This window comes from Felis catus, chromosome B3 (assembly GCF_018350175.1).
Source record: "Felis catus isolate Fca126 chromosome B3, F.catus_Fca126_mat1.0, whole genome shotgun sequence".
Lineage (NCBI taxonomy): Eukaryota > Metazoa > Chordata > Mammalia > Carnivora > Felidae > Felis > Felis catus.
The window spans coordinates 2291723-2307400 of record NC_058373.1 but is presented as its reverse complement, the minus strand read 5'-3'; the positions used below and the strand labels follow the sequence as shown (position 1 = coordinate 2307400).

Below are 15678 nucleotides of genomic sequence, written 5' to 3'. Positions count from 1 at the left end.
CCCCCGGGACAGGGACAAGAAGCAGGGGTGTGGAAGGAGCCTGGCCCCGCCGCATTTGCCCCTGCAGCCAGCCGGGCCACGGCCCCGGGAGGGGAGGGCGGTGGGGGGACCGCCAGTCTTAGGACAAAATGGGAGTCGATCGCCTTCTGCACCGTTATGCGCAGTGATGTTTCGTAGGCGCGTTGGGAGGACGGCGGAGCCTGGGGACCCGAGCCATCGCCTGCCCCTGCAGCACCGGCCCTGGCCCCGCGTCCGCCCAGGCAGACGTGTTGTCCCCACTGAGCCCAACGCGGTCCCGGGCTCCCTCATGAAACAGCCTCGGGACGAGGCGGACGGGGCCCCACGCGCCCGTCTACCACCTGCCCGGAGTTTGCCTGTCCGCGCGGCACCAACGAGATGCTCCTCGGGCCCAGAGGAAGCAGAGAGCTGAAGGAGGCTTCCCAGAGAACTGCTTTCTGTCTGGTTCTCGAACAAAGCGTGAGAATTTTCCAGGCAGAGAAGCAGAACAAGAGCGCTCCAGAGAGCTGGACACCCGCGGGGAGAGCAACGGCAAGATGCCAGCCGCGACAAGAAGGACAAGAGAGGGGTCACCAGGGCGACGCCGTGGCCGCCTCTGTGTCCTTTCGGTCCCGAGTCAGGCGGATGGCCAGCTGGCTATTGGACAAGGCCACGGGCCTCCTCCCGGGACGAAGGACGGAACAAACGCATCGCTTGGGACTAAAACAGGAACGGCAAACGTCCGGGGCCCGAGACTAACACCTACGTGGGCAATGAACGGTCTTCGAGAACGTGAGGGCTACCAGAGTGAGAAGTGTGTTCGCAAAGCATCGCCCCCGCCCAAGGTCCCGGCCGGAGAACGGAGCTCGGGGAGAGACCAACCAACCCCGGAGTCAGTGCGCTCCTTGAACTAGACCTTTGAAGGAGCAAGGCTTGGCCATGGCGTTCAAAGCTTTACGTACTAGGCGGGTGGCTAGAACTCAGCTTTGCTCCTCTGGGGGCTCCTCAAGGTGACACTTGTCCCCGTCCACGAGCTGCTGACAGTGTTACAGGCTGACACTCAGGTACCGAGCCCAGTACTCAGAGCAGACACAGACCTCGTCTGTTGTTTTCATTGTCCCTTCTGTGAGGGAGGTGATTTTTTATTTATTTTTTCTTAAATGGCCCCTGAATTCAGTTCAGTTTTACTCACGTTTTCCTCCGAGGGGTCTTCCCTAGCACGGTGCTCGGCAGGCGAGGGAGAGAGAGGGGAAGGGAGGAGAAAAGCGTGGGCTTACAGGGGAGACGGGGGGCGGGGATTTCAGTGATGGTTTGAGCTCATTAGATAGGAGAGAATTGGTCTCCCCGAGGTCATTTTGGTTGTGGAAGTTAAGTCCCCGTGAGTTACAGGATGGGTGAGGTTTGGGGGTCGTCCTGGGGAGGACGGACTGCAGGGGGGCGGGGCGGGGGAGAAAAGGACAGACAGATATTGTACACTGGGGCCACGGAGGGACACATCCAGCGAGAAGTCCCCAGAAACCGTCGAGGGAACTTGAAGAGTGACATCCAGCTTTGCGTCCTGGTTTTGCCATTTCTCTGCGCCCTGCCCCTGTCCTGGCAAAGCCGCCCCCCTCTTTTCTCCAGGAACAAAGCAAAGAGCCTGGCTCCTCAGCCTGTCTGTCCCTCATCCGCCCTTCTGGACCCACAGGGAAATGTGACATTTGCCTACGGGGGGCGGGGCGGGGGGGGGACCGGACCCACCTGGACAAGCCCACCAGGTGTGGCTAGGGCAGCCACATCCTGCAGCTCTCCGCGGGACCGTGCTTCCTCCTTCCGTCCCTGTCACCCGCCCTCTCAGAACCTTCCTCCCCCACCTGCCCACCCCACCGCTCCGGCGGGGGGGGGGGGCCCTTCCCTTCCCGGAGTCTGTCATCAGCCCCAGTCACAGACGGGCGGAGGAGTGTCCCGGGGCCCCACGCCCACCTGCCCGGCCAAGGCGGGGATGTGACAGGCAGCGTAGCTGGGGGTCGACCCACTGGCGGTGGGAGCTTGTGCTCGGTCCACTCTTTTCGTGGTTGGGACCCTCCCCTCCGGGTGGGGTAGGGCTGAACTGGGGCGAGGCACCCGCAGTGCTCAAGGGAGGAGAAAAGTGTGGGCTTACAGGGGAGACGGGGGGCGGGGATTTCAGTGATGGTTTGAGCTCATTAGATAGGAGAGAATTGGTCTCCCGGTGCTCGACGGTGCTCCCGGCCGTCGGTCCGCCTTCCCCTACGGGGCGGCGAGGGGCAGAGGAAGGAAACTGAGGTCCCGAACAGATGTGATGGAGGGACAATCACAGCGATGACGCTCGTGCACCTGAGGTTTGCTAGGTGGCTCCGTTTAATGGGCACCACAGCCCTCGCCGGGAGCCGCTATACAGCCCCAGCGAACAGCTAAGGAAACTGAGGCTCTGAGAGCTTGGGATCCCCCCCAAGCCGCACCTACGAGGAAGTGAGTGGGCAGAGCTGATTGGGAAAGAAGCCCGAAACAGTTTCTCGCCGTCACATGGGTCGACTCACTAATGACGCCAGCTAGCTCTTGGCCACTTCGAGCCTCACGGTAGGCCAATCTCGCAGCAAAAGCACCACGCCTGAAGAAGCGTGTGCGAAACACCCCCTGCCCGCCCGGCACGGAACGGCCTTCTGGGGGCGCTGCTGGACTCCATCGTAAATTCCAGTATATTCTGGAAGGGAGCCCGGAGGCCAGCAGCAGGAACGGGGCTTCAGTTCTGGGCCTGGCAAGCCTCGAGTCCTTGCACAGGCAGCCCTAGGCTTGAGCTGAGCCCCTTCTGTCTGACGGAGCAGGAGAAACCTTCCCTCCCCACGGCCACCACCGCTGCTTGGTGCTCGCTCGGGAACCACCGTGCAAAAAAGCGAAATTGAAACAACCAACAACAACCACAAAACCAACCGCTCCTCCCGACTCTGGCACTCGAGAGAACATTCGACGCGTCCGGCCCCTCACCTGGCCACACGCCGGCAAAGTGGGCCCAGAAGGGCATGGGGAGTTCTCTCTCTCTTCCAGACTCTTCTGAGTGTCGCTGTCACTTTTAAAGTATTTTCTGGGCGGAGGCTTGGGCTTGGAGGTCGTGGGTTTTCTCACCAAAATCTCGAAGGATTTCTTCAGTCTCAGTGGTGGGTGGCTGTGCGGGACCCCAGGGCGGGGCGGGCTCTCCTGGGGCGGCCGGGACGGAGCCACGGGAAGCGTCCCCGGCTCCTGCACTGGGGACAGGCTCGGGCTGGGCGTGTGGACTTCCGGGTCGGAAGGCTGCTGCTCGCTGCCGCTGACGGGGCTTCCCCCGGGGGACCCGGACACGTAGCTGCTGTCGCTGCTGGAACGGATCATGACCTTCTGAGCCCTGCGATTAGGGGCTGCTGAGTTCCTCTCTCTCTCCTTCTCCAAGGTCGGCCGCCCATGCCAGCTGCTCTCCAGCCTCGGGACACCTGCAGGGGAAGCACGAGGAACCCCCACAGCTGGGCTTGGGAGGCAAACGCACCCTTGGCCGCGCTCCCGACCGCCCCGGGCTGCACGCTGCACCCCGGGCTGTCTGCTTCCCATCTGAGGTCACTGGGGATTTGGAGCCCGGCCGTCTCGGGTTTGTCCCAGAAAAGCTGTATGACTCCAGGGAAAATCACTCAACCTGAGTCTCCGTGTGATGGGCACGGAGACGTGTCCCCAACTTGCCCGTCAAAGAAGGGCTTGCTCTCCCATCTGTGGAAGGGCTGGTGGCAGATGCCTGCCACTCTCCGCCCCTCTAGGGACTGCCTACAGGAGCTGTCTCCCCAAGGCGACCTCGCGTCCGATGACCGACGGAGATGGGCTGTAAAGGGGGGGTGGGCGGGAGCGCCTGCCACCAAACCAGACAATTCTAACGTGTCTTTTAGCTCCACAGTTCCAGGGCTGAAGCTGGCATCTCAGCTCACCTCCTCCCTCTGCCCAGCCCTCTTCTCTCCTCCCCTCCACGGGCTCCGACCCCTTGGACCCCTCCGAGATAGCACCCTGCATGCCAAGCTGGCCTCCTGGGAAACCCAACCAGCAAAAGTCCATCTTTTCACCTGTAAAATGGGCATAATAGTTATAGGGTCACCGAGCTTGTTTGGGGGGCTCAGCATCGAAGAGAGAGAGGACGCCGGCCAGTGTGCGTTGAGCCTTGTAGCAAGAAGCTACCATTTCCTCCGGCTGAGGACGAATCGACAGCTTCAGGACCACACTTTCTTAGCCATAGTACCCTCTCTCTTCCCTCCCATCCAGCCTTTCTTCCTGGGTCACCCCCGCACACACACCCATTCTCAGCACCGCGTCCGTCCACACAATCCTGAGAGGCCCTTTTCTGTAGCGGCAAACCGCCCCCCGTGTGTTTCTTTTCTACAATCAGAGCTCAAAGGAGTGGGAGCAGACTGAGACCCAGCCTCTTGCTCAGATTCCAGCTCATTCCGGAAGGCCAGGAGAGCGAGGAGAGCCCCGTGGAAGAGAATCCTAGACCTTAGGAGAAAACCAAAGTCAGCCAAGCTCACGGTTTGAATCCTCGATGAAGAACAAGATTTCTTTTGCTCTTTCCTGGTCATAAAATAATGCAGCCTCATTAGAAGGAACTCGGCCCCAAAAAGAAAGAAATGAAAGTCAAGATCCACCTGCCGTCCGATCCACTGGAGAGAACCACCGTCCAAATATGTGTGAGTTTCTCAGTGATATTTTCCCGAGCATAAATGTTGAGTGGGTAGGGAGGGTAGAACCTTTTCTCTGAACGCTTTCAGCCTGTGTAGCCTCCTTGTCAATATTTGCATGTTGTTCTATCACACACTCCACGATGGCTTGGCCGATGCCTCTCAGCCGAGCACAGAGGCCGCTAGCACCCAGGGACTGAAGTCAGTCGACCTGGTTCCCGTCCAGATGCTCTGGGCACCACACAATGTGATTTTGGGTGAGAGAGCCTCTCAGCGGCCCGCTTTTTCCTTAGAAACGTGCATAAAAACTATATGTAAGGATCCAGTAAAATAATGCATGAATTAGTTCCAGTGTCTGACATGACAAGGCCTGAAGAAAGGTTAGATGTTATATTATTAGATATTTTTTCTAAAGAGTCTGTTATTATGAACTTGTGATTGAAAACTCAACTGTGTGTAGGGGCAACTGCCAATGACAACCTGATATAAGATGACAGGGGATGGTGGGAACAACAGAGGCCAGAGGAGTGCCGGCCCAGTGAAGAAACATACAAATTCAGATGCTTCGAACATCGTGTGCCTCCCCAACAGAGCAAACACGTGAGCCGAGCTCAGCCGGTAGGCTGCTAGCTTTCAGCCTTTGTCCACGTTGCGGGCTCGTCGGTGATGTGACAGTCACATCGCTGAGGTAGAAGGCAAGTCAATGGCTCAACCCTGAGCTGTCTGAGAAGGCAAAGACGTTCAAGTCAAAGTTCACTGTTTCTCTTACCTTCCAGGCTCCACTGATGCCTCTCCTTTCCAAACTTGACATTCTCCACAGCCTGGGCCACAGCTTCTTTGAGTTGCATTTCAGACACCTAGAAAATACCAGTCACCTCCTCAAGTAAACGGCAGCAACGTCTGCATCAGGCTCTGAGTCCTCTAGCAGCTCCCAAGCGTGGCCCCCGGATGCCAGGATCTGTCCTTCCAACCCACTCTGCAAATAGCTGACAGCGTCCACTTCTGGAAACACCCTATTGATTCCAGGGCATCAGTGGTTCTCTAGTATATTGTCAGTAAAGTCCAAAGTCTGTCAATAAAGGGGATCCTGAGGTGGCCACTCTCGACTCTCCAACCTTCTCTCCACAGCTTGCTGAAAACCTCCAGGCAAAGCTACCACTTGACAGTTTACCTCTTGGAGCATTCCACTCTCGGCAATGCTGCCATGACATCATCATCACTATCTTCATCACCATCATTGCCATCATCACCATCACCACCACCATCATCACCACCATCATCATCATCATCACCATCATCATCACCAATATCATCTTCATCATCACCATCATCATCATCATCACCATCATCATCACCACCACCACCATCATCACCATCATCATCACCACCACCATCATCACCATCACCACCATCACCACCATCACCATCATCATCATCATCATCACCACCACCATCATCACCATCATCATCACCATCACCACCATCATCTTCATCACCATCACCACCACCATCATCACCATCATCATCACCACCACCATCATCATTACCATCACCACCATCATCATCATCAACATCACCACCACCATCATCACCACCATCATCACCACCATCATCACCATCATCTTCATCACCATCATCATCATCATCATCTTCATCACCATCATCATCACCATCTTCATCATCACCACCATCATGACCATCATCATCATCACCATTACCATCATCACCATCATCACCATTTTGCTGTAACAGGTCACTAACAGTTAAGAGTATGACTTTTGGAGCCACAGTATATATAAAGAACCCCTACAAACCAACAACCAAAACCAAACAGCCCAACTAAAAAATGGGAAAAGAACTTGAATAGTCTTTTCTCAAAAGAATGTATACAGATGGCCGGCGAGCACCTGAAAAGGTACTCAACATCACTAATCACTGGGGAAGTGCAAATCAAAACCACAATGAGATACTGCCTCACACCCATAAGTGCTATCAAAAAAACCAGGAAACAATATGTGTTGATAAGGATGAGAGAAATTGGAAGCCTTGTGTGCTGCTGGCGGGAATGTAAAATGGTGCAGCTGCTGTGGAAACGGTGTGGCGGTGCCTCAAAAAATTACAAATATAATTATCACTTGGCCCAGCAATTTCACTTCTAGATACATGCCCAAGGACAATGGAGAGCGGGGATTCGAGTAGGTACATGTACACCCCTGTCCATAACAGCATTATTCACAATAGCCAAAGGTGAAGCAACCCAAGTGGCCATTGACACACGAGTGGATAAACAAAATATGGCACGTACATACAACCAAGTGCCATTCAGCCTTAAGGATATGCCGGCGTTCGCTACAACGTGGAAGGACCTTGAAGACATTTTGCTGAGTGAAATAACTCGGTCACAGAAAGACAAGTCCTGTACGATCCCACTTACAGGAAGTACATACAGGCGTCAACACTGTAGAGACAGAAGGTAGAATGTTGGTTTCCAGGGGCTCGAGAGAGGGCGAATGGTGAGCTGTTTAATGGATACAGAATCCCAGCTTTACAAGAGGAAAAGCGATCTGAAGGCGGCCGGTGGTGCTGGTGTCCACCCCCCTCATGCCATTGAACTATATGCTTGCGAATGGGGAAGATGGTCAGTTTCACGTTAGATGTATTTTACCACAACGACCAGGTAATAACAATACGTGAATCACCAACAGCACTGGGCATGTCGCCCGGCAAGCGGTAAACTCTCAGTACAGGAGAGTTAATATCGCCGGCAGTTCTGCAAGGGCAAAGACCGCTCCCCAGTTTCAGAGCTGAGACACCAGGGGTGCTGGGAGATCAGATGAATGTCCAAGAGGTCACTGCGAGTGAGACAGGAGCCCGGCGTCCCTCTGTGTGCACACTGGTCGTCCCCACCTGCGACGCCTTCCAGGCTTCCAGACCCGGCTCCGTTTTCTGGGTCGCCGGCACCCTGACTCCCTCAGCCTCCGTGGCCTGTCTGTGTGCGCCCCGCCCCACCCCTCCAGCCGGCACCAAGCTCCTCAAGGCCAGGGCTCCGGCCTTGGCCCCACACCCTGACTCCAACTCCACTGCCCTCTCCACACGGGACCCCAGAGTGGCAAGAGTCGTTGAGCCCGCCTCCTTTCCTTCTGTCGCCCAGAGCTGTAGACGAAGTCCTTGTTCACCTGAGTGCGAAGCTTGCTTCTCTCTCGGGTGCTCCTCCTTCGTCTAGTGCCACCACGGAACAGAGCTGGGCTCGAGCCCCACTACGCCAGCTGCGTGTAGATCTGCTTGTCAATCTACCTCTGTCCTGTTTCCGCGGGGAGTTGGGAGTCTGTTAGCTACAAGCGCAGGCTTTGAAGCCTAGCGTCTTCCTGTAGAAGCTCCACCACGGGGCGAGTTCCTTTTTCCTTTCTGAGCCTCGGTGCCCTCCTCTGTGAACTAGCAGGGAGCATCATACTGACTTCAGAGGGTTCTTCGACAACTAAACGCTGCTGCGCTTGTCACGTCTTTCAGCAAATATGCCTGATACACTCAAGGATTCCACAGTGACTATCACCGCGTCCCCAAAGGAACCCCAGCAATGCCCACAGTGTCCACTCCCAAGGCTCCCTCCAACCTGGGCTCCACTTCTCCGCCATCATCAGCCCTGAATCTCACCGCCTACTGGACACCCTGTGGGTACCTCAATCTGCTTACGCCCACACGAGACCACTTCCTCCCTCCCAACCCCCTCCTCCTTCCCTTCTCGCCACTGGGGGGTGCTGTCGCCATCGCTCGGTCTTCCGATCCCCAAACACCCCAGTCATCCTAGACACCCCTGTGCCCCAGGCTAATCAGCCAACAGTACGACCAATTCTTCCCCAACTGCCTCCATCCCTCTGCCCACATCTACTGTGAAGTTCAGGCCCTCACCATCTGGTTCCTTCCTCTTCCAAACTCCAGGATATACCCACCGTCCACCCCGTCCTCCAGGGCACAATCAACAGTTAAAAAAATAGAATCTTGCCTGTTTCCGATTCTGTGTCTCCCTCGCTCTCTGCCCCTCCCCCACTCACGCTCTGTCTCTGTCTCTCTCTCTCTCAAAAATAAACATTAAGAAATTTAAAAAATAATAAAATAAAATCTGAACATTATTACACGAACAGCCACACACCCTCCCCTCGCTCCTCACCCCCCGCAGAATGCCACGCACGCTCCTAAGCATCCCGCGTGACTCCCGTGCCATGCCGACCTGTACCCTTAGCCTCTCCACCTGCGCCCGCACCCCAGCCCCACACTCCTTCCTTCCATGGCACGTCCCTTCCTGACTCTGTAGCTCCACGGAACGACCTTCCTCAAATCCTCTGCCTGGAGACAACTAACTTCTGGTAATTCTTGCTTCATGAATTACCTCCCTACCTTCATGCAACCTTCCTTTCTGTCTCCCTCTGTTCCCAGAACACTTCCCACCCTGTATGGTAATTATTTGTAGGTCATCGTCTCCAGCCAGACGCTGAGCCCCAGAGGGCAAGACCGTGTACCATGATCGTGTTCATCCCTGTATGCTGGGGTGCGCAGCTCCCGACAGTCGCATAGTGAGCGGGTCCCTACTCGATGCACGGATGAATTGGCCCCTGGCCTCCACGTGCAGGGATCCTGGGTCTGTATTTTCCTGCCCGAGAGCTTGTAACCAGCTGTGAGAGCTTCCCTAAGCTAATGCCAGTTGCCTCTGGCGTCTAGGAGTCGGCCAGTGGACCCCCGCTGCGTTCACTCGTTATTACACTTGGAACAGGTTCCTGGGAATTCGGGTCCAAACCCAGAGGGCATCACCCGCGTTCATCCATTTCTTGTCCCAAGTACGGAAAGAGTGAGCCTGGGAGGAAGAAGACGTCCCGGTGGGGTGTTACCTGTGGGTCTGGATGCCGGCTGACGATGATGGGGACGGGCCCAGGACTGCAGTGACTCAGGATCGCGTAGACTTCATTGAGCGTCAGGCAGTGCACAGGGGAGTCATTGATTTCCACGATCTCGTCCCCACACCTGGGAGAGCATACACGGGAAGCCGTCAGCGAGCTAACCCTCGTGGCGTTCGGACGCTCCCTTCCCTGACGCCCCACTCAGGGACTTCGCTCTCTGACGGGACCTAAAACTTACACCAATAAACAGAGCTCCTTAGCCACCCGACTGACATTCAGAGCAGGACGGACCGAGGCAGTGCACGCTCACTCCTCACTGCGCGGCCACAGCATGGGGGACGTTTCATACCCATCTCGGGGGTCAACGTGAACAAAAGTTGGTCTGAACTTGCCTCTTCGTCTTCCCCATTAAACTCTGTCTAACCGAGATGGGGGGGGTGTAGGTTAACCCGATTTAAGCGATTAACCAATGAACTGTGATATAAGCAATCACATCCTCTCCTCGGGCCTCAGTGTTCCCGTCTGTAGAATGGTTGGGAGGAAAGATGGATGCTTTGCGCTAACCGGTGAAGAAGATATAACTGGGCTGGGAGCAGCAAAAAGAAGGAAGGAGAGAAAGCATGGAGTTCATTCTCGTTGGAAGATGGGGATCGAGTTATGGAAAATTTAGGTGTGTCCTGTTACCTACCCAGAAAAAAAGAAAAAACACAAGGGAGGTAGAAAACATAGGGATGTATCCGTACTTGGAGGATTTGGGCAATCCAACCCCCTTGTCTCGGAGCTGGGGAAACCGAGGCACAGAGGGTGAAATATTCTCAATAAGACCTAGCTTAGAGTTTAAAAAAAAAAAAGGCTTTTTCTAGAAACAGCCATGTAGTAAATGTCTTAGGCTTTGCAGTTCACACCCTGTTGCAATGACCAAACTCTGATGTTGCGGCGCAGAAACAGCAGATGTAGACGACGTGTCAACAAACGAGCGTGGCTGTGTTCCGATAAAACTTTCTTTAAAAAAACCAAGCAGGTGATGGGCCCCAGTTTGCTGACCACTGGTCTGGCGGGTTATCAGCCCAGCGGGGATCGGAACGCAGGTCTCCAGGGCTGAGTTCGCCGTCCCTCCCGCTGTGGTCTGCCGTCTCCCGTCACAGTTCCGCTCAGCCGGTCCCCCTTCCCCTTTGCTAAGAAAGCACGCATTTTGGGGGCGCCTGGGTGGCTCAGTCGGTTGAGCATCCGACTTCGGCTCCGGTCATGACCTCACGGTTCGTGGGTTCAAGCCCCGCGTCGGGCTCTGTGCCGACAGCTCGGAGCCTGGAGCCTGCTTCGGATTCTGAGTCTCCCTCTCTCTCTGCCCCTCCCCTGCTTGTGCTCTGTCTCTCTCTCAAAAATAAATAAACATTTTGGGGCGCCTGGGTGGCACAGTCGGTTAAGCGTCCGACTTCAGCCAGGTCACGATCTCGCGGTCCGGGAGTTCGAGCCCCGCGTCGGGCTCTGGGCTGATGGCTCAGAGCCTAGAGCCTGTTTCCGATTCTGTGTCTCCCTCTCTCTCTGCCCCTCCCCCGTTCATGCTCTGTCTCTCTCTGTCCTAAAAATAAATAAACATTGAAAAAAAAATTTTTTTTAATAAATAAATAAATAAATAAACATTTTAAAAAATTAAAAAAAAAAAAGAAAGTGCACATTTTCTATGATGTAACTGAAGACCACCGCAGAAGCTTCCAGAACAATCCCTACCCAGCTGCAGGTCTAGGGGGGAGGACTCTCTGTCTGAAGGGATTAGGGCGAAGGCCATTGTGGTGACTGTGCAGTCACGTCCCAGGTGACAACATGGCAGCTCAGCAAACGGCTGTCGCCATGCTGCACGTGACAACAGCAAATCCGTCTCGAATCTAAAGCACCGTCGAGACGGCATCCCGAGCAGGCCTTGCCCTTACACGGACTGCAGTGGTGGGAAAACCTTCAAAACTATGACCAAACTCTCCGGAGTTAGCAAGCCTCGAACCCAGTGAGAGAAGGGACACGCGAAGATGCGTGAACCGGAAACATCGTGACAGGTGAAACCGGGGTCAATGGCACCGAAACCCAACTCGCTTGCTGGAAAGGAGATTCAGGCTCGGGCATCCGTTAGAAGTTATCTGCAGGGACGTAGGTCTGGGGCGTCCGCAAGGATCTGGTTTATACCGTCAAGAAACTGAGTTAACACTACTGATTTGCTTCGTAAGTGAGCGTCTTTCTCCATCCAGGGTGCACAGGCAAACCTCCTCGGGGTTCCTATGTATGTCACCGTAAATTCTGTGCTACTTAGATCTGAATCAAGGTGTGTTCACTTCCTGTTTCCCATTCTGGACCGGCATTCCCTGAGGCAATGCCTCTTCTTCCCTTTTTTCTTTTTTCTTTAAGGACAGCGCAAGGAGGAGAGCCAGAGAAAGAGGGAGCGAGGATCCCAAGCGGGCTCCGTGCCGTCAGCACAGAGCCCCACGTGGGGCTGGATCTCACCAACCGTGACCTGAGCTGAAATCAAGCGTCGCACGCTTCACCAGCCGAGCCCCCCAGGAGCCGCGACAACGCCTCTTGAACCGCAACGTGCACACAGATCCCCGAGGGTCTTGTGACAAGGCGGGTTCCGCCGTGGCAGGTCTGGAGAGGGGCCCGAGACGCTGCATTGCTAGCAAACTCCCGAGGGATCTCGCTGCCACTGGTCCGGGGACCACAGCTGGAAGAACGAGGCTCTGAGCCACGCTTGGGTCATTCTAAATATCTCGTCTCCAAATTAACCTGCTGCCTTCTAAGGAATTCCTTCCCCCGATGGAAATCAGGGCTGTTGTTGTTATTGTTGTTTTCAAACAAGAAATGAGGACATACCAGAGCCGTCCATCCAAGTGTGCCACAGACCCCGGAGAGAGCGTGTGAACGAAAATGCCGGAGATGCACTGGAAATAGGGCACACTGCACAGGCCGATGCCCAGACCGACGCCAGCCTCTGGAAGGCAGAGCAGGAGGGAGGGCGGGGGGCTCGGGACCGAGCGCGAAGGACCTCGGCTCCCCTGCCACGGTTAAGAACGACGGTGCTCAAGGAAGGGTCCCCGCCCCAGACCTCACGGCATATTTTGCTGTGCCCGCAGCCCTGGCCCCGGTTCCCATGTGTGGTGTCGCCTTGTTGGGGTATGCTCTGCCCCTCGCCCCACAACCCCAGGCTGAGCGTGGACGGTGCGTCCTGGGCTTCTGCAAACAGAGCCGCAGGCCTTGCTGCTCGACGGTGGCTGCAGAATGTGCTTGTAGGCGACGGACACCCTGTCCTGTCTCGGAAAGTCTCGGGGGGGCCCCCCGGTGGCGGGAGACCCAGGCAGGAGGGCAGGGGCGCAATCCCACCTTTCTGCAGAGAGACCTCCACCATGACTCTGTAGTTGGGCTTGGCCGTGCTGGGGGGGGCGGCGGGGCTCCCCAAGCCGAAGGGCCCGCTGTCCTTGGTGGCACAGGTGCCGGAGCTCAGGGAGCGGCACAGCGGGGGCGACAGGTGGCTGCTCGGCGAGTGGGGTGCCGTCAGGCGCGTTCTCACGGTGAGGGTCAGGAGCCCCTTTTTGGCTTGCTGAAAGGAAGGGGCCATGTGTCGCAGCGCTCGGCAGCTGTGTGAGCGTGCGTGTGCGTGTGCGTGGTGTGGAAGTGTGTGTGCATACGTGTACGGTCTACATCTGCACGTACACACAGATACGAAACATCGTATACGGAACATACACACGTGCATACATGCGCCGGATGGGATTGAACTGAACCGATTACCCAGAGACTTAAAGCATCTTTTAGTGACTGCCTTAAAACTTAAAACAGATTTGGGGCGCCTGGGGGGCTCGGTCGGTTGAGCGTCTGACCTCGGCTCGGGTCACGATCTCGCGGTCCGTGGGTTCGAGCCCCGCGTCGGGCTCTGTGCCGACGGCTCGGAGCCCAGAGCCTGCTTCGGATTCCGTGTCTCCCTCTCTCTCTGCCCCTCCCCCACTCACACTTTGTCTCACTCTGTTTCTCAAAAATAAATACATGTAAAAAAAATTTTTTTTAACTCAAAATAGATTTGCAAATATATCGGCATAACTACGCTGAGTGTCTTCAAACAGTTCTATAAATCTTCAGTGGTTGAGACACGCCCGCAGCAATCCTGATAACATTCTTATTTCTAGAGCTGGGCCCTTTTTCTCAACCCTGTGCCCAGATGAGCACCAGCGGGGCGCCCCATGAGAAGGACCCCACAGTTTGAGTCTGCGGGTTTGAATGGAGGAGGAGGCCCAAAACCCCGGGGTCTGGCCGTGTACCGACAACGAGCGGTCACCTTGAACTTGCGCAGGGCGTCCTGGTGTGTTAGTCCGGCCATCGATTCTCCGTTGAGCTCCAGAATTTCATCCCCTGTTGGGAGAGGGAGAAATCACAGTAGAGACACGTGTGGCCCACGGGGGACAGGCGTGTATGCAGCCCGTGGGGAAGCCTTCCTCGCCCGGGACTCTCCCCCCGGAGGCAGGCGGGCCCCAGCTCTCTGAGGCCCCTCCAGGGTCCTCGGCTGGCACACAGGCCTGGCCTGACCCGTCCGGCCTGCCCGCTGGCTTTGCCCGCCTCCCCCCTGCCTCCCTGACCCTCCCGCCAGGTGTTCCCATGGCTCATTTCCTGATGCAACACCGCCCGCCTTTCTCAGGATGTTGTCTGCCTTCAGGGCCCTTCTCCCACCTTGTTCACCTGCCTCGCTCAGTCTTGCGGTCCTGCCGGCTTAATTTCCCATGTGTCCTCACGGCATCTGTGTCCACCACTAACCATCACAGCTCGGCCCCGTGGGTGGGTGGTGACCAGTGACCCGGGGAAGACTCTCCTCTCCGGGCAGGTCGCTCCCCGGCCAGGGGATTTGTCTGATCAGACGGTGTGTCCCCAGGGCCAGTTCTGGGGAGGAGGGGCCTGCCCGGTGCTCAGGACACGTGAGAAGGAGGTGATGCTTCCAGAATGCAACATAGCCCCGTTTTGCAGAAGAGGAAAGTGAACCCAGAGCCGTCCCAAGCCACCCGGTGAAGAGAATTCGGAAGCTGGCCCTGTCACCGCGAGCCGCTCCCTCACAAATATGCCTAATAGACCCATTTTTTTCTGTATCCTGAAGTCCATCTTTATGGGGACAGAAAACCAATGTCTCCCCTTTACTGAATGTGCTCAACAAACGGGGAGCGTTTGTTCTGCGTTCAGGGCTGTGCTGGGCACGTCGGACGCCCTGCTCGTCACGCAGCCGTGCGGTCTGGTTGTTAGTAGGTGTGTCTGCGGTCACCTCACTATGGTCCCCTCGCAGACAATCCAACCCTCTTCCCCGGTTGTTCGAAAGGTGGTTCTGCCTTTGCCTCTGAGAGTCGGAGGCTCCACTGCGATGCCCCTGGGTGCTTCCTCACCCTGAAATGTGGTGCCTTAAAATGATTCCAGAAAATTCTTAGCCACTGTCTCATTGCCCTTTCGCTCCCCTCTTTCACGCTGTTCTTTCTTTCTAGAACGCGTCTCCCCTGTGGGCCTTCTCGCCCACCCTCCCTCTTTCTCTAACACTCCTATTCTTCTCCACGGCTCCGTGCAGCCCGCCGGACCACTTCCAGCTCCCGACTCCCCTTGGGGCTGTGCTGTGTCTGCTGTCGACACGTCCACTGAGTTGACAATTTCAATCACGTGCCTTTTGTACAAGTTGCTTTTTTCACCACGTTCCGTTCTTTCCTTGTCGTTCATATGCCCTCTTTTGCCTTTTCAAAGCTCTCTTTAAACACAGTGATTCTAGGGGCGCCTGGGTGGCGCAGTCGGTTAAGCGTCCGACTTCAGCCAGGTCACGATCTCGCGGTCCGTGAGTTCGAGCCCCGCATCAGGCTCTCGGCTGATGGCTCGGAGCCTGGAGCCTGTTTCCGATTCTGTGTCTCCCTCTCTCTCTGCCCCTCCCCTGTTCATGCTCTGTCTCTCTCTGTCCCAAAAATAAATAAAAAACATTGAAAAAAAATAAAAAATAAAAATAAAAAAAATAAACACAGTGATTCTAAACAAATACAAAAATTCTAATGCAAAGGGGTAGGTGTATTTACAGCATTATCTACAACGGCCAGATTGTGGAAGTGGCCCACGTATCC

At 55.8% G+C, this 15678-nt stretch overlaps 1 protein-coding gene across 6 annotated transcripts in view; it reads right to left on the bottom strand.

Annotated features, from left to right (window-relative positions):
• The window catches only part of IL16 (interleukin 16), a 94438-nt gene that overhangs the window by 12997 nt on the left and 65763 nt on the right, over positions 1-15678 (bottom strand). For 5 of the 6 annotated variants that reach the window (XM_023254819.2, XM_023254818.2, XM_023254817.2 and 2 more), the window contains 6 exons: positions 13881-13954; positions 12932-13148; positions 12425-12542; positions 9560-9692; positions 5449-5536; positions 2980-3458 (listed from right to left, as the gene is read on the bottom strand). In XM_023254819.2, the coding sequence (XP_023110587.2) occupies positions 2980-3458; positions 5449-5536; positions 9560-9692; positions 12425-12542; positions 12932-13148; positions 13881-13954 (1109 nt within the window). The remainder of the gene's footprint in view (positions 1-2979; positions 3459-5448; positions 5537-9559; positions 9693-12424; positions 12543-12931; positions 13149-13880; positions 13955-15678) is intronic. The other variant, XM_045058720.1, reaches the window with a different exon arrangement.